Source organism: Poromitra crassiceps (genome assembly GCF_964638095.1).
Source record: "Poromitra crassiceps genome assembly, chromosome: 2".
Classification (NCBI taxonomy): Eukaryota; Metazoa; Chordata; class Actinopteri; order Beryciformes; family Melamphaidae; genus Poromitra; species Poromitra crassiceps.
In genome coordinates this window covers 104,227,613-104,252,612 of record NC_139624.1, presented here as the reverse complement: position 1 = coordinate 104,252,612, position 25,000 = coordinate 104,227,613, and the positions used below count along the sequence as shown (strand labels likewise).

General features: G+C 44.5%; 1 protein-coding gene across 1 annotated transcript in view; it reads left to right on the top strand.

Moving 5' to 3' along the window:
• The window catches only part of LOC310771145 (pinopsin-like), a gene marked incomplete at both ends in the record, with an annotated part of 60,437 nt that overhangs the window by 855 nt on the left and 34,582 nt on the right, over positions 1–25,000 (top strand). Inside the window, one exon of the mRNA XM_083631883.1 lies at positions 12,962–13,290. Within this exon, the coding sequence (XP_083488009.1) occupies positions 12,962–13,290 (329 nt within the window). The remainder of the gene's footprint in view (positions 1–12,961; positions 13,291–25,000) is intronic.

Genomic DNA, 25,000 nt, shown 5'->3' with positions numbered 1-25,000 from the left:
AGGTGGCATTTTCTAACCTCATTCTGACCATCATTAGGTCTGTGATCCTGACACATCAGCTATTTGTAAACTGTAATGTAAATGTCAAACGAGCACCAATAAGCACCAGGGCACAGACTGTCCTCACTTGCATGTGATCCTTCAATTGAAGGTACACGTCAATTAATTGAATTGATGTTGTTTTCACATGACAGCAGCAGCTTATGATAGTAAAAGGTGCACGTGGTGCGGAACAGTGTGCAACCTTGCTCAATGCAAAAGAAAGTATAAGCTACAATGCATCTGCAACATACTGTACATAACACACGTGGGCAACAGACATCTCAACACAGCAAACATGATTTCAATATATTAACCAATCCTGTTATCCCATTAATTGAAACTTAAATCCTATTAAGTTGTGAAGGTGGTATGTGCTGCTCGCTGTGACACACACAAAGACACACAATACACACACTGCACATGACACACTTGACCTAGTGTAACACATGCACACTCGTGCGTGTGCTTGTGTGCTGCTTGATTGTATCATACCAAATAATTGCGATCTTGTCCTAGAGGGAATGGTTCCTTGTGAGGCAGTGGAGTAGGCAGGGGGGGGGGGGGGGGGGGGGGGGGTTGACAACACATCAAGAGATCAAGAGGCATAAAAATAAACAAAGACAGATTGACAGACAGACACATGCTTCTCCATAATCTAAGCCTGATAAAAACTCATTAAAAACGTTGCACTCAAGCTGTGTTCACACCGAGATATTTATTTTTCGCTCTGTCGCTTGATTCAACCCTTTGGAATCGCTCTGTCGCTCTGTTTAAATCGCTCATCAACAGGCACAAGAATTGACGGACATGTGGGGGCTATAACGTTACGCAATGTCATGATATTTGTCCACTACGAGCCACTGTCATTGTTTACAAGCTAAAGCCTATCAGCGTGCTCCTAATGCGAGCCCCATACCGGTAGGACAGACTTCACTTCATGTCAGCTGTCAGCCTGTCAATGCGGTTTGTTGCCACACAATAAACTAGCGGTTTGTTCCAAGCCAGTGTGATCCTTGACTCACTCTCACACGGCAGCCAATCAGCGTTGAACAGCGAGCGACGGATGCCAGCGTATTTTCGCTCGAGTTGGGATATTTCATCTCGAGCGACGAGCGTATTTTCGCCCTATCGCTCTGTCTCTGTCGCTCGGACGCCCATCGATTTTTCTCCCAGGCGAATATACGCTCAATCGCTCGTTTGCATTGACTTTGTATGTAAACTCGACGCCAGCGAAAAACTTTAATAGGTCGGTGTGAACGCACCTTTAGACAGCAGATTATCCCTGCTCTAGTCATCCACCATTTTAGCTTGTTGAAGCAACAGATACCCAGGGAGGGAAAAATCCTATACTATCGATACTTTTGCAGAGGGACAGAGAGACACAGTGGCTCATTTGTGTCCCTATTGTCAGCTTTTTTACCCCTGCACTTAAAGGGGGACTTACCCCCAGATTTCCTGCAAAACGGCTCTCCACTCGATCTGAAAACCGCGCAGGCAATATGGCCGCCCACACTCCTCTCCTTACCTGGCAGAATTCCTCCCCCATAAAGTAACATATCTTGGCCAATAAGTATGTAACATACAAAATAAAACAACCCGTAATATCTTAATTTTATGTAGAATGCAGAGGACATGTAACTGTTTAGTTAAACTTGCATTCCAGGAATATTGTGCTCTAAAGATGACGATAGTGGCTCGAGACTGTTTCGTCCTGAAACCCACACGCTTTGTGTGGGTGGTTTTAGCGTAACCTATGTGGGATTCGAGGCGTAACCTATGTGCGTTTTAGCGTAACCTATGTGTGGTTTGGCGTAACCTATGTGGGATTCGAAATAACGCATCCGAGATATAAAACGTTATGAATATAGCCACGTTATAAAGAAAAAACTAACGCTGGTGATCCGTATGGAAACAGTGTTACTCGAAATGGTTAAAAGTTCTATCAATTTGGTCATTTAGTGGCGTTTTACTGCCATGTAACATAACTAACTAGCGGCTAACATTAGCCACAATAGGCATTACCCATGAACGCATTGCTCTTAACTCATTGAGTGCCAATGACGACTATCGTCGTCAATTCAAATACTAACGTAGAGTGCCAATGACGACTAAAGTCGTCAATTGCGTTTTTTGACGGTGGGACGTGGATCAAAGCCTGATCCATCTCCTGTGAAAGTATGGTGGATGTTGAATGTGTAAAAGCTATTTTACGGACCCATTAGGTGGCGACAGTGCTCTCCAGATTAGAGAAAGGCGAGGAAAAAAGAGAGAAGAAGTCATGGGGAAACGGAAATCGCATCGGTATGCATCGATATGCATGAAGCATAACGTTAGCTGTGCCTGCAGCAGCCAATCTGCTGCCACAATTGAGCCCCTCCGTGTCCGCTGTGATAGCCCATCCGCATGATTAGTTGTGGAGTTGTTATTATTCTCAACTGGAAGCGATTGGAGCGGGTGACAAATACACGCGGAACACTGTAAAAAAGCTGGATGTAGCGCACTTTTCAGTGCAGAGCAAACTCAGCAGAGAGCCACCAGAGCCACCAGAGACACACCCACGGAGGAGGGGTTTGCAGTTGAGGGGGGGGGGGGGGGGGGCACGCAGGGCAGCATACAACACAGACCCAGACAGACCCAGACAGCAGGACAGGATTGGCAAACACAAGCTAGAATATCTGATACCCACCAGCAGTAAATCAAGACCAGCAAGAAGCTGCAACCAGCAGCGCACGCAGGGGCCAGCGCTGCTGGTTGCAGCTAAAAAATATTATTTTGCCAAACAAAATTCCTTTGTTTTCACTGTTTTATTGAAGGAAATTATTTTTGAGGTGTCATATCAGAAAGTATTAGCTTCAGAGTCAGTCATGTGCTTGAAATGCTTCATTTCACAAAAGGCTAATTATCTCAGCTTCTAGTTTGAAACGTCTCTTTTTGGTGAAATCAACCTATCTTCTCCGGCTCATAACTAAAGAACGGAAAATGATATCAATAAACTTTTTTTTGCTGATGATAGAAGAGAGTCTCATCGTTCTTTGGGCGTGTTCGGTGTTTACATAGTAATATCACACAATATTCTGTGGGCCTCGAGAAATCACTGAAAACGCTCTGAAACTCTGGCACTGGGAGCGTCCGTTCTCCAAAAGTGGCTGGCACTCAATGAGTTAAAGGGCTCGCGCCGCGTGAACTACAGTAATAATCAATGGGGAAAAAAACAATTTTTCACATGAGTGGGGCGCGTGCTAAACCCACCGTGACGTCAGGATGTACCAAATATCCCATTCATTTGAGGGCACAAAAAAAAGCAGTGTTCCACCCATAGAGGGCACTTATGCCAGTTATGCTGCTGAAAAATGATACAAATGGTAAAATGGCAACAGTTTGGTCTCAAATGTGGACATTTTGACCAGAATTCTTCACACACCACCCCCAAAGTCATATATATTGGTTAAAAGCTGAAAAAAGTGTTTTGGGGGTTAGTTACACTTTAAACGGTTCAGTGATTTAGAGAGAATCTAAATGAATAATCAATCTACTAATAGACTTAAGTATAGACCTCTGCCTCTCTCTTTCTCTGCTCCCCACACCCCCATCTATCTCTGTTGCTTTCGCTGCCCTCTCTTCTCTGGAGTGTATCGTTTCTGTTGAATATGTTGACTGCAGGCCTGTTGTAAAGTCCCTTGATATAAAGCATAATTCAGGCTGTTTGCAACCTGGACTTTGTTTTCCCATCATTTTCGATTAGACCTATCGATTCTGCACAAATTCCTCAATTGCTTCACTATAGAGCTATTATGTCTTTATTGCCTGGTAAGCAACTCTCTAATAGGCCCGTAGTCCTATAGTCCCCTAGGGCCAATAGATACTCAAAGAAACTGACCCCAAATGTGCATCCAAAGCACCCCCCCCCCCCCCCCCCGCCAACATATTGACTGACTATTCAATTACCTCCATCAAGGACGTTATGTTCTCAGTGTAGTTTGTCTGTTTGTCAGCATCAGAATGATGGAAAAAACTGCTGGGCTGATTTTCAGGAAACTTCGTGGAGGAGTGTAGCATGGGCCAAGGAAGAACCCATTTACATTCTGGAGCGGATCCGACTAAAGCAGACTTTTTATTTCATCCCTGACCTGACAACTTTCACTCTTTATTTTGCACTGCATTACACAGCGGTGCATGCGGGCAGGCAAAGAGTAAACAAGGAAGTGCTAAAGAACGGCCAAGTTAGCATCAAAACTGAAAATGCTTCAACTATCAAGATAGTTCACATCCTATTACAGCTGGAATTTTTTTCTGCTAGACAGGAGCTGGAAGGGCCTGCAAATCATCTCGCAAATGCATGCAACTTTCTAAAGTTAGGATATCAATCAATAGTCAGCTAGTGTGACAGCTACGTAATACACACAAAGATTTGTATGCAGGAACCCTCATTAATATTCATTACTGACATCAGACATCAGCACACCTCACATGTGCAGTAAGACCTTACACAGCCAAGTATCACGGCAAAGCGTGTAATAAAGCAGCATTTTTGGCTTGCTATGCGTGAAAAGTACATGCGTGTGTGAAGGTACTGCACCAACAGGGGGCGCGCAGGTATAGACCAGCAGAACTCCCACAACGTGTGACAGTGACGCCATGGGGCTGCAACATTCAAGGAATGGTACGTGTCCACTGGGGCTTTCCAGTATTGCACACTTGATGGCGGGCTTTGATATTGCTTCCTTGCTGCACCTGATTGGACGAATGCTGTTCATCCAATCAGCATTCATCGGACCTGATTGGATGGCGAGGTGAAAACAGGGTGGCTCGTTTCAAACCTTTCTCTTCTACAACGAAAATGGTTCACCCAAATGTGTTTCTGAAAACATTTGTGATGCTGTTTAAGCCACCCAGCTGCTGAATCTGTCTTTGTCTTTGATTTAGAACAGTTTTTGCACACATTGCCAAATCTTATGCCCAAGTCTTAGTGCAAGGGCAAATCTTTGTTAGTTTCTAGCACGCAAAATCTCCATTTGTTTCTTTTAATTTCCACTGGGTCAGTACATCAAAGGACGTGTTTCAGCGACCCAGTGGTAATTAAAAGAAGAAAGGGAGATTTTGCGTGCTAGAAACTACCAAAGATTTGCTCTTGCACTAAGACTTGGGCATGAGATATGGCCTCAAGATCGTATTTTCCGTCCGAAATTGTCACACGTTTTAAAGATATGATCTCATGTGTCACTCACGTTTACACATTGACTCCGAAACGTTTGTCCGTCATTAAAGTTTTCGGAACAGATTTGATTTTCTGCATGTTTTTCGCATCGCTCTTCTTCTTCTGGCGTGTGTCTTTAGACCTGCAGCTCCGTTGAGGCAAGCCAGGCCAACGTTTCATCGTCCAGTTCCATCAGGCCGCGTTCTCCATGCGGTGGCCGGTGTTTGGGGCAACTGGTGGTTATATGTTCCACACTCTGTGCAGGGGCTCCACACTCGCATGAGGCACTGTCCTTAAGACCCCACCTCTTCATTGAGGCGCCGTAGCGTCCGACGCCGGTCCTTAGGCGGTTGAGAGTTGTCCACTGCTTCCGGGGCAAGTCCTGACCAGGGACGTCCAGAGGGTCATTGATGTAGAGGTGCAGCCTGGATGGTTCTGCTGACCTCCACACAGCTCAAGAGCCTTTTGCTTGCTGTTTGACCCAGGTGACGGATTAAAAAACGCATACCAAAAAAACGGACTGTGTATGCAAAGACCAAGTTTCCAGAGCGAGTTGCACTGCACGCACATCATTTGCATAAAGTAGACTCTCGAAATGCATTGCACAGCTGCCTACATACACGTTGAATGGGAAGCGTGGAAATGAGGGATCCTGTGGATCAGCACCTTAATGGGGAAGGGGTGGGTTGGGCGACGGGCGTTTCGGTAGAACACTTGTCTTTGAACTTTGAGCGCAAGAAAGAGAGAGTGGGTTCGATTCAGATCATGTTCAGTTTTTAACCCTGACCCAAACCATAATAATCCTAAACTTAACCAAGTTGTTTTACTTGCCTAAACATAACCAGGAAACAAACAACGTTTTATTTTTTATTTTTTTATATTTTTTGAGATTCCCCCATTTTCTCCCCAATTGTACTTGGCCAATTTCCCCCTGCTGCCCCGGTCGCTGTACCCCCTCTGCCGATCTGGGCAGAGCCGTAGACTATAGCACCATGCTTTCTCCAACACATGCGCAGTTGCCAGCCACTTCTTTTCACCTTCACCAGCAGACGTAGCACGTGGGAGGATCTTGCTATTCCGACCAGTTCACTTCTGCCCTGAACAGGTGCCCCGATTGACCACACTAGTGCCCGACCAAGCCGGAGGTAATACGCAAGCCTCATGTTGGTAGGCAGGGAATCTAGCGCTACACTACCTGGACGCCCACAAACACCGTTTCCAACCAGGAAACAGTCTCACACCACCGGGCCGGCCGGAACCCGCTCGGCTCATGGTGGTTGGACTCACGGGGCTGGGCGGCGCTGTAACAGGAAGTACCTGCTCGCGTTTCACACTGGACTGAGGCAAAGCGTGACACTGACAGTGGACTCTGGCGGCTCTATTACGCGCCCTGGTGTGACACATTATGCTGTTTGTCTAAAACAGATACTGGACCAAATGTGAGACTCTCTCATGGAAGGAGCGGGCCTATCCGGCCTGAGCGGGTTTCAATGAAAACGGAAGTGGGTGGAACCGAAGCCTCTTGCTTTGCCTGTAAACCGTCCTGCATGCGAGAGCCGAGACGTGTCCGGTCCATTTGATAATGGGCTAATGAGCCGCTGTCCGCCATGCTCTGATTACCCAGAGAGCATTGCAGCTACCCCCAGTAACCACACGCTAATCAATCTTCACCGGGTCGCTCCCACTGGAATATAATCTCTCATTCTCTATCCATCTTACCCAGCTGAGGCACGCACACACACACACACACACACACACACACACACACACACACACACACACACACACACACACACACACACACACACACACACACACACACACACACACACACAGTTATAATCAAGTAACTTTTGTGGGATAAAAAATCGGGAAGGAAAAAAAAAAAAAAAAAAAAAAAAAAAAATCAAGTAACTTTTGGGGTATTTACTAGGGGTGTCACGATATTTCGTCGCACGATATATCGCGATATCGAAACGTCACGATATCGATATCGTCAGAAAAAAATGATATCGTAAAAAAAAAAAAAGTTTGTTTTGCTCCTGAATAATAATAGAACAAATTTAGCAGAATCAACACGCATGAGTGAGGGGGTAGACTACTACTGGCATGGCAAAACAGCTCAAGGGGTACATAAGATTACATAAGTTTAGGGACCATTGAGCAGGAGTTATTTAAGAAATAGATTGTATACTTTATTTTTCTTTCACCATGCAACAAACATTTAGTTTGTGACAGTGTGACACATTCTATTGCAAGAGAAGCATTATCTTCCATGTTGTTTTCTAGTTATTATAATAACAATTTCCAAAAACAGCATTTGTTTTGTATTTTGTGTATTTCAAATGAAAGACTATTTTTCCAGTATTTTCCCAGGGCTCCCTTGAAAAGAGGTTTCGATTTCAACGGGACTCACATGGTAAAATAAATGATAAATAAATACATCAAAATTATTTACTTTTGTTAAAAAAAAATATTGTTAAAATATTGTATCGTATCGTTATCGTGAACCCAATATCGTGTATCATATCGTATCGTGAAATTAGTGTATCGTGAAACCCCTAGTATTTACACAGACTTGCATTCCCTGCGACTTACCCTAACCATAACCACTACTTGTCTAAGCCTAACCGTATCCCAGTGGATCCCAACCTTTTCCGACTCATGGCCCACTTGAAAATCTGGAAAATGTTGGCTGCCCACATCCGACAGCAAACAGTGCGGAGGCCACATCATGTGTTCAGGATAAAAGGAGCTGTCCATCAGCACCAGACAGGAACCTGACCTATTGAGAAGATTGTGAAGGATGAGCTCTGAGTCCTGAACACTGTCCAGGCAAAATTGGACCCGCTCCAATTCGCCTACAGGTCAAGCAGGGGTGTTGACGATGCAACGGGCAGCCTCATGTTCCACACCCCTAGAGGGTGCAAAGAGGTTTGTGCAGGCAGCTACTCTTTATTGATTTCTCCTCCGCCTTTAAGAGAGAGCCAAAGTGAAACGTCATTTCCTGCTTCAGCACCAGAGATTTTCATCCGCCATTTATTTTCCTTTCCCTTATAAAAATAGTTTTACTTGTTCAAAACAAACGGTTCAGATACATTTAGAAACAGGAGAGATCGCATAACATTTCACTCGGACAAAAAAAAAAAAAAATGCAGGTTTAAAGAAAATATTTTTTCAATGTTTTTTTTTAAGTTTTGGTCCAAGTGAAATGTTCTATGGTCTCTCCCGATTCTAAGCTGAACCGTTTGGTTTGACCAAGTAAAACTATTTTTATTAGCATTTTACGAAATGTCTATATAAATTGCGGAAGGAAATCTCTGGTACAGTGCTGAAGCAGGAAGTGACATTCACTTTGCCTCTCTATTGTATCCAGTCTCATATTTTAGCAGATATCTTAAAGAGTATTCACAACAATGATCCTGGTTTGATATAGTGGCTGATGAACTTACTATTAACCGACAGGTCGCAGTGCGTGAGAGTCAACGGCATTTTATCTGATGTTCTCTTTTCCTCTACCGGATCCAGGGGTGCGTCCTCTCTGCTCTTTTATTCATTCTATTATACTAATTTGTGCCAAAGCTATATATTATGAAGCATTATATTATTAAGTTCACCGACAATTCCGTCATAGTGTCCCTTCTTAACAATGTTGACCCTGATCATGGCCCTAGTGGAGGAATTAATTGACTCTGGTGTAAGTCGTCCTTCCAATGTGATAAAAGAGATGCAAAGCTTCTTTAGGAAGAATCCCTCTGACATCTCCCCTGTGATTATTCCTGATCAGGCTGTCGAGGTTGTGCAGCAGTACAAATACCTCGGCAGTCGGCACTATAATTGATGACGAAGTTGACGTTGGAGCTTCAGGTAGTAGATGCCGTGTGTCGGAAAGCCCACCAGCGCATGATTTTTATTTTTTACCTGACGCTGCCAGATGGTTTGTTTTCCCATAACCATCTGGGAACAAGTCGTTGGGAAGCCGTTTCAAAGGGCAGGCACTTTCAAACTCTCGCTGGTGTCACACCAAAGCCCGCCCTTAGCTGCCTCATAGGCCGCTGATTGGTGCAAACCACTATTGGTTCGGATTCAAATCAATAGATTGCAGCGTGGCAAGATGGATTTGTCACATGATCATGATCTCATGATTTCGTACGAATCCAGCTGCTTCGCAAGGTGATGTTTTTTTATCGTAATCTCCGAAATTTTATGGTGATAGGACTTTTATGAAAATGTTTTATACTTGTTTGATCAAATCAGTACTCACTTTCTCTTTTGAGCTGGTACAGGACTCTGTGCCCTCAAGAACAAGAACAGACTGTAAAGTATCATCAAGGTGTGCAGCAATGTGTGCGTCAACTAAGGTGTTAACAGTTACGTCACAGTGAACCCCCCCTTCCCACTCATAATGGGGGGGAAATCATGTGATCATTAGCTAACGCCAGAGTCATATAATAGAAGAGTTGCAACATCTCCATTAACTCCAATGGACCAGTTTTTGTTGTTGTTGCAAGGAAGCAGGGTTGTCTGTTGTGATGTACTTTTGAAAGGGTCAGACGTTTAAAGAATCAAATTGTATATTATTATCAGCCTTATTTTATGCATTCAAATGTAGCAGGAGCCCCCTTCCTGGACCTGCGGCAATGCAAGGCATTGTGGGTAATCTGGTACTGTGGCTAATGCTAGCTGTTAGCTGTAGGCTAATGTTAGCAGTTCGCAGTAAAATGCCACTGGATGACCAATTTGATATAACTTTCAACCATTTCGAGTAATGCTGTTTTCCATACAGGGCACCAGCGTTTGGCTAGTTGTTGATATTTGCTGCAACAGGCTGTTTTGCCAGAAATGTGGAGGGTAAGCCCCCTTTAAAGAAAGCTACAGTAGGCAGTTGTGGCTTTTCTGTTCTGTTTTTAACTGGCTAAGCACTGCTGGAAGCCTTGATGAGTGAGCAGCAACTGGTCAACATTGCGAGAAATGGTCTGATTTGGCATGGGTGTTTTTGTCTTATCAGTTGGAGCAGAAACCTGAGACAACTATGCATGAGAGAGAGAGAGAGAGAGAGAGAGAGTCAGAAAGTGAGAGAGGGAAGGAGAGGGAAACAAAGTGGGAAGAAAGAGAGAGAAACAATGGTGAGAGAGCAAGAGACAGAGAAAGAGGAGTTCCTGTGCTGACTCGGGGCTTCAGCACACCGCTCCATTCATTTCACCATCAATCTATCCTGCACCATTCCCGGGTTGGGTGAAGAAGAGTCAGGCCCCAGGTGAAAAAGCTATTAAAATGCATTGTAGAGCATCAAAGTAAATCAAAGGCAAAGTTCAGGACAGATGTGCTCCACAATCCCCCACCAGGGCAATCATTAAAGGAAATGGATGGCAAAGTGGTTGCTGTTCAATTTGTTCTCCCTGTTGTTGAAGCAGCAGACCATCTATGTAGCTTTCTGACCATTTTCTCTTTACTGAGCCGAGTCGTTGCTTTTAGTCTGTTCCTGGGACGTCCCAAGGTCTGACCCAAAGCATGTAGCCTACCATCGAGTAATGCAGATGGTGTGACTGACGACCTCCCGCTCTTCTGCTGTTGTATGCTGCTGCTCTGTGCCTTGTCTCTCATCTGCAGGAGGGATGGTCATGAAGGCTGAAGGAGTGCACCTGGGCCCCAGTGTACTCCTTGGCTTTACAAACCTTATATTATATTAGGACCATTCATGTTTATGTTCTGTCATGTTCTGTTCTCTTGTATGTATGGCTCCCTTCTATGTTACAACCTTGTATGTTACAACCTGCCTCTAGATTGCAACAAAGAGAGTCATACGCCAAAGTAAAAACAATAATAATTCATGAACTAAAACTACTGAAAAATAACCAGACAACACAAACTACAAGGAACAAAACAAAAGGTGTGCATGGTGAGGAGGAAGACACACTGGATGGTCTTAAAGGGATAGTTCGGTTTGTTTGAAGTGGGGTCCTATCAGCTAGTTGCATACACTAACTGAAATAGGTACAGTGTTCTGGACGCTGAGCGCACCGTCTATCGAGACCCAGCACTCTGAAGCAACAGCCTCCACAGCTCTGTCTCTCTAGTACACGGGGCCAAGAATTAAAACGTAATTTAGCCACCTAAAACAACGCCCACCTAAACAAATCAATATCAGTGTACATGCATGCTCTATTTTGACAATTTTCAGCGCTTTACTTTACCGTCAAACAGCCCTCTCATTTGGCACTATTTCCTCCCAACCGTACAACTACCGTATTCCTCCGCTATGCAAATTTTCAGCCTAATCCAACCTGGGCTGTGGGCGTCCATTAAAGATACACACGCAGACAGACATGCAGCCAGACCACTTCAACTTTATTACATAAAAAATATGCTAATCAAGTATCTCTTTGATTTGAAGAATAAGCAGATTTGCAGAGTCCACCTGCTTAACCAGGCAGTGTGCATCACTAATGGACACAGAGCTCTTACTCCCTCTCCTTCCACCACACACACACACACACACACACACACACACACACACACACACACACACACACACACACACACACACACACACACACACACACACACACACACACACACACACACACTCTCTCTCTCGCTCTCTCACACACACACACACACACACACACACACACACACACACACACACACACACACGCACACAAACTCAGCCTTGACATTCACATGCAGCATTTACGGATTCGTAAACACTCAGAGCTGGATGCAGGCGGAGAAAAATAACAATTTGCAGCACTCTTAACGCTCCTCCTCTGCCCCCCTCACCCACAAACTCCCCACTGTGTCAGCCATTCAGAAGCCTCCATTATGCGCTGTGGCTTTCTGTGATTGTGTGTAATCAAAGTGTGCGTCCTTGCCAGCCTCTGTGTGTAATGGGGCTGAAGAGCATGTGTTTATCGCTTGATTATCCCTGATTCAAGAATGGGACACATTCAACAATTAGTGATTCACTACTGGAAAAAAACGTGAATATAGATTGTGAACTGTCTGCAAAACAAATCAGTGTTTTTTGTTTCTTGTTTTTGCATGTTTGTTTGTTTCAGTGAATAGATCCTGTGTGTGCGTGCGTGTATTGGGGGTGGGGTGTCTGTCATGCTACTTTTGGGGACAAATTTGAGACTTAAGACAAGTTAATAGGGGATGGCTCGTCCAATTGGGGACAAAAGCTGTTTGCCTAAATTGAAAAAAAAGTTTTTTTGGTCAGTGGTTAAAAGGTAACTAAACCCTAAAACCAATGTATATGGCTTCACATTTGAGAGTAAACTGTTCTACACACTGTATCATTTTCATGCAGCGAGAGAGCCCTCTAGGGGTTGAAACCTACTTTTGCTGTTGGGTCTTCCTTCCGCTTCCCCATTGGCTGATTTCGGTTCCGATGACCTCACCAAGAACTGTCCTGTCAGCCCAGCTGGCTGACAGGACAGATCAGCTGGGTTGAGACTCTTGATTTACATTTGTTTTTTAAATCCCAAGTAGAGTTATGGGGGCTTAGTTCCACTTTAAGGTTAGGGTTAGGTTACGGTTAGGGTTAGCGGTTAGGGTTAGGGGTTAGCGGTTAGGGTCAGGCAAGTCATGGTTATGGTGAGGGTTAGGGTAAGTTTCCAGGGAATGAATGTAAGTCTATGTAATAATGTCCTGAAAAGCAACCATGATCTGATATGTGTGTGCCTGTGTGTGTTTGTATGTATCCCCCCCACCCCACCTCAGGCATCGTCTCTCTCATCTCACTGGCAGTGCTGTCGTACGAGCGTTACTGCACCATGCTGCAACACACGGTGGCTGACGGCAGAGACTATGGCCCCACACTGGCCGGCGTCTGCTTCTCCTGGCTGTACTCGGTGGCCTGGACCGTCCCACCGCTGCTGGGCTGGAGCCGCTATGGCCCCGAGGGGCCCGGGACCTCCTGCTCCGTCGACTGGAGGACGCAGACCCCCAACAACATCTCCTACATCGTCTGCCTCTTCATCTTCTGCCTGCTGCTGCCGTTCGCTGTGATCCTCTACTCCTACGGCAAGCTGCTGCACGCCATCCGACAGGTGCAATTCTGCAAATATTGTTTGGAGGAGTTTGGACAAACCATCCTAAACACGTGAACTCACGTTATGTTTCACTCCACAGATCAGTCTGGACTTCCATCCGCCCCCAGCAATTTCCAAAAATTAGAATGTAACTGGGCCAATCAGGACCTGCGCCGTGGTTGACAACATAACCGGCAAAACAGTAATGGCATCTCCCGAAGCTACGAGCGGTAACGTTAACATTAGTAGAGTAAACACACCCATAAATGCAGTTATTGCAGAAATAGACTCAATAACAAAAATTAAACAAGAACAAGAGTATGCACCAGCGGAGTTTTTCACAGATCTTCTCGCTGTTCTTGGATTTGGATTGGATTTGGCGACGCTGATTAGCTGAAGGAGTTGTCTGTCAAGGAAAGTACTCCCGCCCACTAAAATAGCTTCTTTGTGGGCTGCAAGTCCTGACTGATACGAACAGCAAAACAGAATGTAAGGTCACGTTATCAGGAGGTTTTTTGTCTATGGAAGAGTTTGATGCAAAGTGAGATGTCTGCAGTGACGTCTGTGTCATGTGTTGTAAATATCAGATTGATGCTTCTGTGGTAAGACCATAGACCAGCGATCCTCAAAGTCCGGACTCCGGTCCGCATCCGGACCCAGATGCCGTCCTATCCGGACCGAGCCCTATAACCTACAAATCATTGAGAATTGTTACATTTTCACAGCGCTTTTCTATTTTAACCGGTACATGCTTTTCTAGACTGGTTTATCTGCCAGGAAGCTCACAGACCAATGCATGCACTGTAAATCATCAGACGTGATGCTACTCAGCCAATCAAATATCCAAATCAATTCTGCCTGTTGCTCCCAGTGCTGCAGGCGAGAGAGTGTCAGACTGACACGGACGGAGGAGAGGCGAGAGACTCTGAGAAATACGAGAGATACAGTAGAAGTAATTTCACATGGCGTGCTCAAAAGACACAAGTAGACTGCAAAAACAAAGATTTAGTTTGAATCCAGATTAGGCAGACACTTACATGTTCATTCATTGTTCTCACGGGCAGTTCAAAACCAGGCAGTATGTCTCATGTGAAGTGCGATGTGATCCTGACCTGTCTATGAAAGCACCACACATGAGCAAACACACACACTCAAATCCCAACCCGATTTCATGGGAGAGCGTATGTATGACACGCGGGTGTTTTCTTGTGGAATAGATATGCGGAAACGTAGTTCCGCGTGCAGTTCAGACGCAACTTCGCCTCGTCCACTTACATTAGAAATCTAACATGCATAACTTTACGTGGAAGTTATGGGGTTTAGGTTTAGGGTTAAGGTTAGGGTCAGGGTTAGGTTAAGGGTTTGGGTTAGTGGTTGCGAGTTTGTTAACGTACTTTGTACATTGTTGCCGCCAAACTGCACGCCAAACTGCACGCCAACTCACGTTTCCGCATATCTATTCCACGAGAAAACACCCCGCGTGTCATACATACGCATTTCATGAGATCGGGCTGCAAATCCAGACTGAGGGCACACTCACACATCACTGCCCAAGGGCATGCAACGTTTGCATTGCGAACGATAGATAGACAGACAGACAGATAGATGGATAGATAGATAGATAGATAGATAGATAGATAGATAGATAGACAGACAGATAGATGGATAGATAGATAGATAGATAGATAGACAGACAGACAGACAGATAGATAGATAGATAGATAGATAGATAGATAGATAGATAGATAGATAGATAGATAGATAGATATACTGTATAGATAGATAGATAGATAGATACATAGATAGATAGATAGATAGATAGATACATAGATAGATAGATAGATAGATAGATAGAGATAGGGAGCTCACTTCTCTCAAGAGAAAAGGTGGAGGTTTGTTGAAATGGAGTTAACAAAAGGAAGAAAAGGGGAAACTTATTTTTCTAAAATTAAAGCACTTTTAACACGTTCACTGCCAATGACGTGTTTTTTTTTTTTTTGACGGTGGGACGTTGATCTAACCCTTTTACGTCTCCTATACCAATATTGGAGGTATTGAATGTGTATAATCTATTTTACCGACCCACTGAGTGGCGACATGTCTCTCCACAGTAGAAAGAGGCGAGCCAAAACTGGAGGGAAAAGCGCGAGGAAGCCGTTCTCATACAGTAAAATGGATGGCGAAAACGCTTTCACTTTCGCGCTTACGCACAGCGGTGGCAACGGTGGGGGGTTCCAAGAATAGACTGGATGCACACTTTGAAACACGCACCATAAATAAGCCCAGAATCGCAAGAGCTTCATCAGAGCTCTCAACCGGACCGCCAAGAAACGAGCGAAACCCATCCAGCGAGCCCCATCCAGACTGCCAGGCAGCAGCCATCAGCAGCAACTCGTTTGTCACAGACCCGCTGCAGAGCCAAGGAGGGCGGAGGAGAACGCCCACGGAGGGAGGAGTTGGAAGCAGAGGGGGGTTTCCTGCTGTTATGGAGGAAATTACTGTTCAAAACTATTGTTTAGATGTCTGACGTCTTACTGATGCCAAAAATGAATGGTTAAAGTGACTGTTCTATCGAATTTCACAAAAAACCGTTTATCTCAGAATCAATTTCCAGACGCTGAAACCATGCTGTATTCAACTGCTAATGCTTACATAACTACTAACTCTACAAACTAACTCTTTTAGACAGAGAAAGCACACATTCTATTAGTTCTTTTGAGATATTGTGTGTTCACAAAATCTTAGCAGAAAAGAATCCTCGGGTCTTGAAAGATGAGCCAGAATCCTCAAAAAAACCCTCTGGCAGAACCTACCTACAGTAAAAAAAAAAACGGCTGGCAGTGAATGTGTTAAGATGCACATTTTTCCAAAGCACTCTGTTGTATGTTATTTTTAAATGCAGCCAATATTTTACTTGAAATTAGAAAAGAACATGTTTTATTATTAGTGTAGGCTAGTTATTTATAATTAATCCAGTTAAATGTGAAAACTGTAAATAAACATTGTTGATGTTTATTTATACAAACATTGTACCATTAGGCTACTGCAATCATTGAAGTAGCCTAAGTTCAATGGCACTGAATTAAGCTACATTACAATGTTCCGGACCTTTGCTTGAGGAAATATTCTCTAAGGGGACCCTTAGACCCTAATGGGGGAGCAGTTGGCTAATGGGGGAGCAGTTAGGCTAATGGGGGAGCAGTTGCCATAAGCGTCAAAGATGACTTCCATGGGTTTGCATTGAGTTTAGTCGGAAAGCCCAAGTCGTTTCATAGGTCGCTCAAGGGTACCATGTTAGTAACAAGCGACGCACAAGGGACGGGAGAAAGCGTCAATATGCTACGCGCTCGGAGTGAGAACGGGTTGAAATTGCTCTTGATAGCGGACATTGAAAATAAATTACTGTAATGAAAAAAAATGAAAACGTAACACAAGCTTTTAACACACAATCGATTTTTAAACATTTATTTCAAAACATCATTGTAAAATTCAGGCCTTTAGCCAAACCTTCAATAACAGAGCTCAGCTGACAGTTTAACCTGCAAATGAAAACTATAAAAACTATAAAATTAAAAATACAATAGGCTACAGCACATAAGCCTAGACCCCCCCCCCCCCCCCCCCCCCAGGCCAGTGAAGTCCCAACAATCTACAAAAACATGCAATAATATAAAATCATAGATAAAAAGTTGAATCATACACAATAAATAAAACCAAAAGTAAAGGGTTAGCCTTCCCAATGGCCAAGGGCAGCATCTGTTATTCTGGCTGAGGCGGGTGGTCAGAAAGTCAAATAACATTAAAATACATTGTATGCTTTGGTGCGATGTAGGATTTTGTCTTTCAATATCGTCATTGCAGCCTCGCTGCAGCCTCGCTTGGTGTTGTTGCTTCTCACAGGAATGTGTCCCTGTAACGGAGCCCAACATGAGCATGAGCGTCTGGCCAATCCCGGCGCTTGACTGCTGCATAGGCGGGCACAGGGCGTGGTTTTTGCGTAACCTATGTGCGATTCGAAATCACGCATGGAGTGTGGCCGTTGCCATCTTGGGGTTCTGGTGAGACTGCACAAAAGAAGGTGTTTCCCACAGAGCCGCAGCTCCGCCTGTTATTGGTCCATGATCGGCAAGCTGTGCGATCATTGGACAGGCGACTCGTCAATCACGTGCAAAACATAGTCTTTTCTATCATCTATGTTACTCTAAACGGGGGAGTTACATAACAATTCAACCCCGTACAGTTGTTATCAAAGGTAGAATTATCTATATAGACCAAAACCGTTTTTTGAAGCAGGCTGTAAACATGTTTAATCATGTTGTAAAGTTGGACATTTTAACATGGGGGTGAATGGGACGGACTCCGTTTTGGACCCAACCTCAAGTGGCTATTTGAGGAACTACAGATTTTTTTGTATCTTTTCCGCGGCTTTATCTGTCCAAGCCTGAGCTTGCTGGGTAAAACAAGTTCTGACTGTGTGGCAGGAGAAACACCTTGAGCTAGATAAGGAAGCAGTAGGGTTGCCGCGGTAGTAGGTGTTACCGGTGTTACGGCGGGTTTACACATACGCCTAGAGCGATGCTTAAAGCTACGCCTACGCATATAGGCATCGCTTCATGCACGCTAGGCGCCTATTTGCGTTCACACAGGACGCCACACTGAAGCCCCGCTCTGCGCTACGCTGATCACATGAGCAGCGGTTTTTTACACTTTTCAGATCTGATTTATAGCATGGGTGAGTCCTCTTTTTTATTGTAATGTGCAAGTGACGATGTCTGTTTATTTCCTGGCCGGCTGTAATTGTTATTTTCCCTCGGGTAATCATGTGACTATGAGTCATCAACACCATGAGTGATACATGCATTGAGACAGGGGGGGTATATATACATCTGACAGAAAAGACGTTAATAGAGGAACACATGAAGGACAGCTCTCCTACTATGCACTCGTTAATTCACGCTCCACCCTCCCTTTTGGGCAAACTCGGTAGAAAATATGGCCCAAGTCCGTCAGAAACAACAGCCAGCTTGACAGTTCAGTGCGCCTAGACGCTGAAAAATAGAACAGACGCCTAAACAAAAAATGCAGCGCAGCGTAGGCGCAGCGTGGCAGCGGTATGTGTGAACGCTCTCTTCTGTTAACAAGGACGCCTAAATTTTATGCGTTGCTTAGGCGTTGCTTAAAGCGTCGCTCTAGGCGTGTGTGTGAACCCACTGTTACATGGTGGTGAGGCATACACCGATTACATAACGTGCCCACCGGTAACACCGTTCAACTCTGTCTGCTCGTGCCATTTTCAGCATGCGCTCAGCTGCGCTGGTGTATATTACAAGCGCTCCCTCTATCCTGGCTGTCTATCATATCTCTCTGGTTAGACATACCAGCAAGTAACGTTAGTTGTACATGTTGTGAACACAATCCCCCCTCATACACATGTAGGTAAGACCCTTATCTAACCCTGTGTGTATTCTCTTGCCATTGCCATCTCTGGAAATGTGGTTTTAACGGGGTCCACCCGCTATGCCGACCACCCACAGTGCCGACAGCCCACAATGCCAACAGCCTGCAATGCCAACGTTAGGTTTAGGCGTGGGGGGTGGGAGAGGTTAGGTTTAGGGTTAGGGTCTGGGGGAGGTTAGGTTTAGGCGTGGGGGGTGGGAGAGGTTAGGGTCAGGGTCTGCGGGAGGTTAGGTTTAGGCATGGGGGGTGAGAGAGGTTAGGTTTAGGCGTGGGGGCTGGGAGAGGTTAGATTTACGGTAAGGGTCTGGGGGAGGTTAGGTTTAGGCGTGGGGGGTGGGAGAGGTTAGGTTTAGGGTTAGGGTCAGCGGGAGGTTAGGTTTAGGCATGGGGGGTGAGAGAGGTTAGGTTTAGGCGTGGGGGCTGGGAGAGGTTAGCTCCATCCGGTCCCCCGACACGCTGCACACCGCCTCGCTCAGCTGGTTCTGCTTGTGGGCTATCGGCATTGCGGACTGTCGGCACTTAGACTAGACACTGTTTTAACAGAGCTAAATCTCCGCTAGCATTGATGCTAACTATAGTTAGCATTGACGACTTAGCTGTGATAAAAGCACATGCTACTCAGCTATCGTCATTGCCTGTTTTACTGCTGCTTGCTGGTAATGGCCGTTAATCCCATGGCCAGAAAAAAAAACCAGATTTGTCGCTAACAACGTTAGTCTCTTTTCTCTTGGAGGAGAGTCTGAAAGAAAAGGTGTCCCCAGTGCGTAATGTTACTTATATTAGGCTGAGCCAGTGTTGTGAGCGCTGACTGAGTTTTTTATTTTACATACTTATTGGTCAAGTTATTAGTTATTAGTTTATGGGCTAGAAATTCTGCCAAGTTACAGGCAGTAGGCGGCCATTTGCCTGCAGAATTTTCTCCTTGAAATGAAGATTGATTGACAGCTGTCATGTCGTGATATGATTGGGTGAAATGGAGTAGAAATGTGATAGTACTAGCTGACGTCAGCATACTGTAGATGACTGTTATGAATTCAATCTTGAAAAATGAACTTTTGATGTGAAAAAGTGTGAAAAACTAAAGAAAATTTTATTTTTGTGAAATCATTTCATATATTATTACTGTAAGTAGGTGCACTAAATACCCAGGTATGTGAACAAAAAAAAAACATGTTTGGGTTCAGCTCGTCTTTAACTTCTTAACTTCGGACTGCTTTTTATCTGTTTATTTAAGCTTTATTATGGCCATCCCTTATCATAGCCATCCTATGTGACTTTGAATGTTGTTGTTGTTTTTATATGCTGCTCTTATGCTCTGTAGCACGTTGCCATTTGTTGCAAATGAAAAGTGCATTACAAATAACATTTATTTTTATTTAACAATAAATGTCCCCAAAAGTTACAAAAAAATATATTTGCTTGTATTTTTATTTCATAATGCCATTACTTCCACTGACTGAAAAACAGTCAAGCCCAAGCAAGATGCTCTCAAAATGCTGTTTCATTGTGAGTTTAAAGGTGCGAAGGAGTAAGACAGAACAGTGATACAAAGTTGACTGTATACAGTAGGTAGGAGTAGATAAGGAAGGTGAGAATCGTAAGGCTGTGAGTGCAGAGAATCTCAAAGACTAAGGTGAGAAAGCTGAAAATAGAATGGGAGTTAAGAGCAGCATAGTAGGAGTAGAGTCTAATGACAGGATTACAGAGGATTGTCAGAGTCTGGCACTGTGTGTGTGTGTGTGTGTGTGTGTGTGTGTGTGTGTGTGTGTGTGTGTGTGTGTGTGTGTGTGTGTGTGTGTGTGTGTGTGTGTGTGCGTGCGCGCGCGTGCGTGCGTGCGTGCGTGCGCGTGCGTGTGTGTGTTGGATTACAGAGGATTGTCACAGAGTCTGGCGAGGTGCTTCATTAAACCTCAAGGCTTTAGACCTTCGCACCTTGTCGGCTAATAACAGGAGACAAAGCAGCTGGCAGTGTGTGTGTGTGTGTGTGAGAGAGAGAGAGAGAGTGTGTGTGTGTGTGAGAGAGAGAGAGTGTGTGTGTGTGTGTGTGTGAGAGAGAGAGAGAGAGAGAGAGAGAGAGTGTGTGTGTGAGAGAGAGAGAGAGAGAGAGTGTGTGTGTGAGAGAGAGAGAGAGAGAGTGTGTGTGTGTGTGTGTGTGTGAGAGAGAGAGAGAGAGAGAGAGAGTGTGTGTGTGTGTGTGTGTGTGTGTGTGTGTGTGTGTGTGTGTGTGTGTGTGTGTGTGTGTGCGCACGTGCATGTGCGTGCGTGCATGTGTGCTTCTGTGTGTTCTTGTACAGCTATCTTAGTGAGAACCAATGAGTTTTATACCAAAGGAGTGAGGACATTAAGGAAGTGAGGACATTTTAGCCGGTCCTCACTCTCTCACACACCTCCAAAGGGCTGAAGGTATGAAGGTTAAGCCCCCGTTCACACAGGACGCTGAAGCAACGCTCAACCTAAGCTCTACCTACACTGAACCCACAAGTTTCATTGTTCATTGCCTTGTGAACAGGCGAGGCCGTTCACACCACCCGCGCGCGTGACACGCTGAAGCCACGCTCACGCCTTGCTCAAGCGATCGTTCAGGATTCACGCCGATTTCCTAAGCATCAAGCCAGGCATGAAGTCAATGGGAGTTGTGGGCGGGTTCAAGGCGTGCCGAGGAGGCGCTGATAGGAAAAGAGAAGGCTTCTTGTGTGAACGGTTAGGCGTCCGTTCAGCTTGGGCCTGCTTCAAGCTTCAGTTCTGCTTACGTTCAGCGTCCTGTGTGAACAAGGGCTAAGAATTGGTTTGAAAGGTTAGGTTAGAATTGGGTTCAGGGTCTTTTTTTATTTTCTATTTTTGTGTGTGTGTTTAGGTCAGGTTAGGGGACTACAAACACGAATAGGCATATGGAAGGCTCTGGCTCAAGTAATCGGGCGGCTTTAGCTCAGGAGGTAGAGCGGGTCGGCCAATGACGCAAGGGTTGGCGGTTCGATCCCCGCTCCCTCCCAGCTGCTGTCGTTGTGTCCTTGGGCAAGACACTTAACCCTCCTTGCTCCCGATGGTGTGTAGGCACCCTGTGTGGCAGCCTGCCGCCATCGGTGTACGAATGGGTGAATGTAGACTACCTACTGATTGTAAAGCGCTTTGGATAAAAGCGCTATATAAATGCAGGCCATAATCCTCTCAATGTCAGCACAGCACACTCTCATATGGGGAGGATCTAAGGATAAAGTGTAGGGGAGGTCCGGGACGAATTAAGCAGGGGGACGGAGTGAGCTTGTCCTCATATACTATCTTTGACGAAATTCAGGAAGACGATTTTTTCCCCCCATGTTACACTTCCTGGTAGCTCACTTCCTGTGAAATTTCAGCTCGGCCAGTCAGTGGATGGCGGAGATATCCGCAAAAACGTTGCCTTTTCATCTTATTTTCAAACGGGAGTAAAATATTGCAAACTGTGTATTTTTCTATTAGCGTGTTGGAATTTATTTATTTAATGCTGCTAACGCTATTCATCTGTTAGACCTATTGGTAGACTACAGCTCAATGATTGTTTTGTGTGTAATGTTAGCATATCCTTTGTGTTAGCTTAGCTTTCATCCAGGGAGACGCGCGGGGGACAAATAAAGCACTTTGCTCCAATTGCCTTGAATAGGCTATGCATGTATCTGTGCTTGCAGGACAATGCCTCGCATAAGGAAGAGGACCACGGACAGAGGGCAAAAAAATGCACACATTCAAATATTTCTTTGGATAAGCCATTTAAGGGAGGTAAAATATTGATCACATCACATCAGCAAAATATATAGATAGAAGTTATAATTATATTAATTTGCAACATATAACATACTAAAATGTATTTCATAATACTTAGTTTCTTAGATGACCAAAAGATGAAGGAATTAATGCCAGAAAAAAATTGTTACCTGGCTGTTTTGTGCCTTTTTCACAACCGCTACATTAGTCCCCTGCCTGTGCTTTATTTGTCCCTTCACTGTGGGACAAATTAAGCATTGCGCAGCTTCTGGTTGCCATCTGATGACGTCTGATGTATTGACCCATGGAACAAAACTACGGTTGGTATTGCCAGAGGACATGTGTAGGTTGCTTACATAAAAATATTCTAACTCCAGCTGAAACAATCTTTACACAATGACAAAAAAAACAAAAAGTGCTTCATTCGTCCCGGACCTCCCCTACAAACTAATAAAAAAAGAGGGTGGAAAAATTACACCAATGAAATGAGTGCAGCCGTGCATGTTCCTCTAACTCTGGTTGGGTTTTCTGTGTGTCGCGCTCATGTTCATCTCTCTGAGCGCAGTACTGTAGGTGCTGGCTTATGGTGTGTGCACAATCATTTGATTTACCACATCATTTGCTGGTTCATGTGCCATGCCATTTAGGGATTCAGCTGATGCCCTTCTCCAGGGTGACTTACAGCAACGGGGTTGCAACTTGCATCCAAGTATTTTTACACTACCTGTCAAAAATATGGACACGCCACATTTTTCTTCATCTTGACTTTTTTCCGCATTTTAGAATAACAGTAAAGACATGAAAACTATGTGTTATGGAATGGAATTTGTACCAATAATCATCATTCCTCATCTCGCATAAACAAAAGCATTTCCAGCCAATATGAACCAAATATTGAATGAATCAAGGGAGTCAGGAAGTTGTCTTATAAGAATGTATTCAGCCAAACACATACCCCTGTAAACTGCAAGGGGGACTGCAATCTTCTCAGTAGTCACCTTGTGTAGCCACGCCCATTTGACCCGGCTGTGTGGCCGTATCAAAACTTCTGGCTAAAAATAAAATAAAAAATGGCTGCGCTGCTCCAATATCATCTAACTCTGAATTAACTAATAATTTAGCCAATTGTATGTAACATACCAAATAAAAGCAAACGGCAATGTCTATGAATGCAACGCCATGTAACTGGCTCGTTAAGTCTCGCATTCCAGGGAATTACGTTAACATCTGCGGGTCTTATTGACGTTAGTGGCTCGCGCTGCCTCGGAGGAGAGAAAACTATCTGAAGCTTTCTTTGTTGGAGTCCAGGTATGTTTTACAAGAAAGTGCTCGTCATTGTCGACCATAACGTTATCTGACCTGGCTAACAGTGGACACTCGCTTGCTTGCTGTGTACTGGCTCAAAGTAGTAGGCTACGTTCTTTATTTTACCCCTTCACTGTCCGCTCCAAAAACGACTCTCTTATTTTGCGGCGTGACCGCCGGAAGTGTTAAAAGGACCCGGAAGAATTTGGGCCCGCTGTAAGGTCTGAACATAAGGTGAATACATGATTACAGAGGGTTATAGATGCAGTGAAGATTTAATAGTTGTCATGGATTCTTATACAGTAGGCAGAGAGGAGAGAGAGAGGGGAGGGATGGCACCATGTCTGTCTGTGTTTGCGCGCGTGTGTGTGTTTCTGTGTGTGATAAGCTGTCTGTCTGTTGGATAGTGTCCGCCCATGTGTGATATGCAACCATATAACTCATACCAATAATTATGTGTATGCAATTATAGCTTATTGATTATGAAATGACTTACATTTGATATAAGACTATGAAATAACACATTACACAACATGAATTCATACATAGGCTTCACATTTCAATCATTTAAGCAGAAGCCTTTAGATCAAAATGATTTTAAGAGAATGAAAAACATATATTCAATCAGGTGTGACCATGCTTTTGACTGGTAGTAAAAATAAAAGTGTTTCACCTGTGAAACACCGTATGTGAAATTAAATTGTTCACGTGTTCAAAAAGGACCTTGTACTTTGAATTCACATGTCGGGTTTGACGTGTGACTCTTCTGTAAGGGATGCTGGAGATGACATTTCCAGAGAAAGTGCAGCTTTCTCTGGTCAAATCTGCTACTTGCTAGTTGCTGCTGTGTAGAATAAAGTTGTGTATTTTGTTGTTGAGTTCCTATTGAAAACTTCCTGTACACCACGAGGATTTCCCACGAGTGACCCAACACCACAAACTCATTTGGGCTGATGGTCCCATTTATATCTCTCTTGTACTGTAGGCACAGGGAAGATGAGAGAGAGAGAAACAGAGAAAGAGAGAGAGGGGGGTGAGATCAAGCCCCCAGGAATAGCGCTGGGCTGTGAAGCCATTTGAACATGGTGGCGAAGCTCTGTATTGCAAGTCACGTGACGCCATGCAGCGCAGAAAGGAAAATTCCCATCCACTTGCATGGGGATCCCGGCAGCTGTTAAACCCAGTGGAATTTTTTCCGGGTGTCACTCAAAGTATAAAACGACTCTTT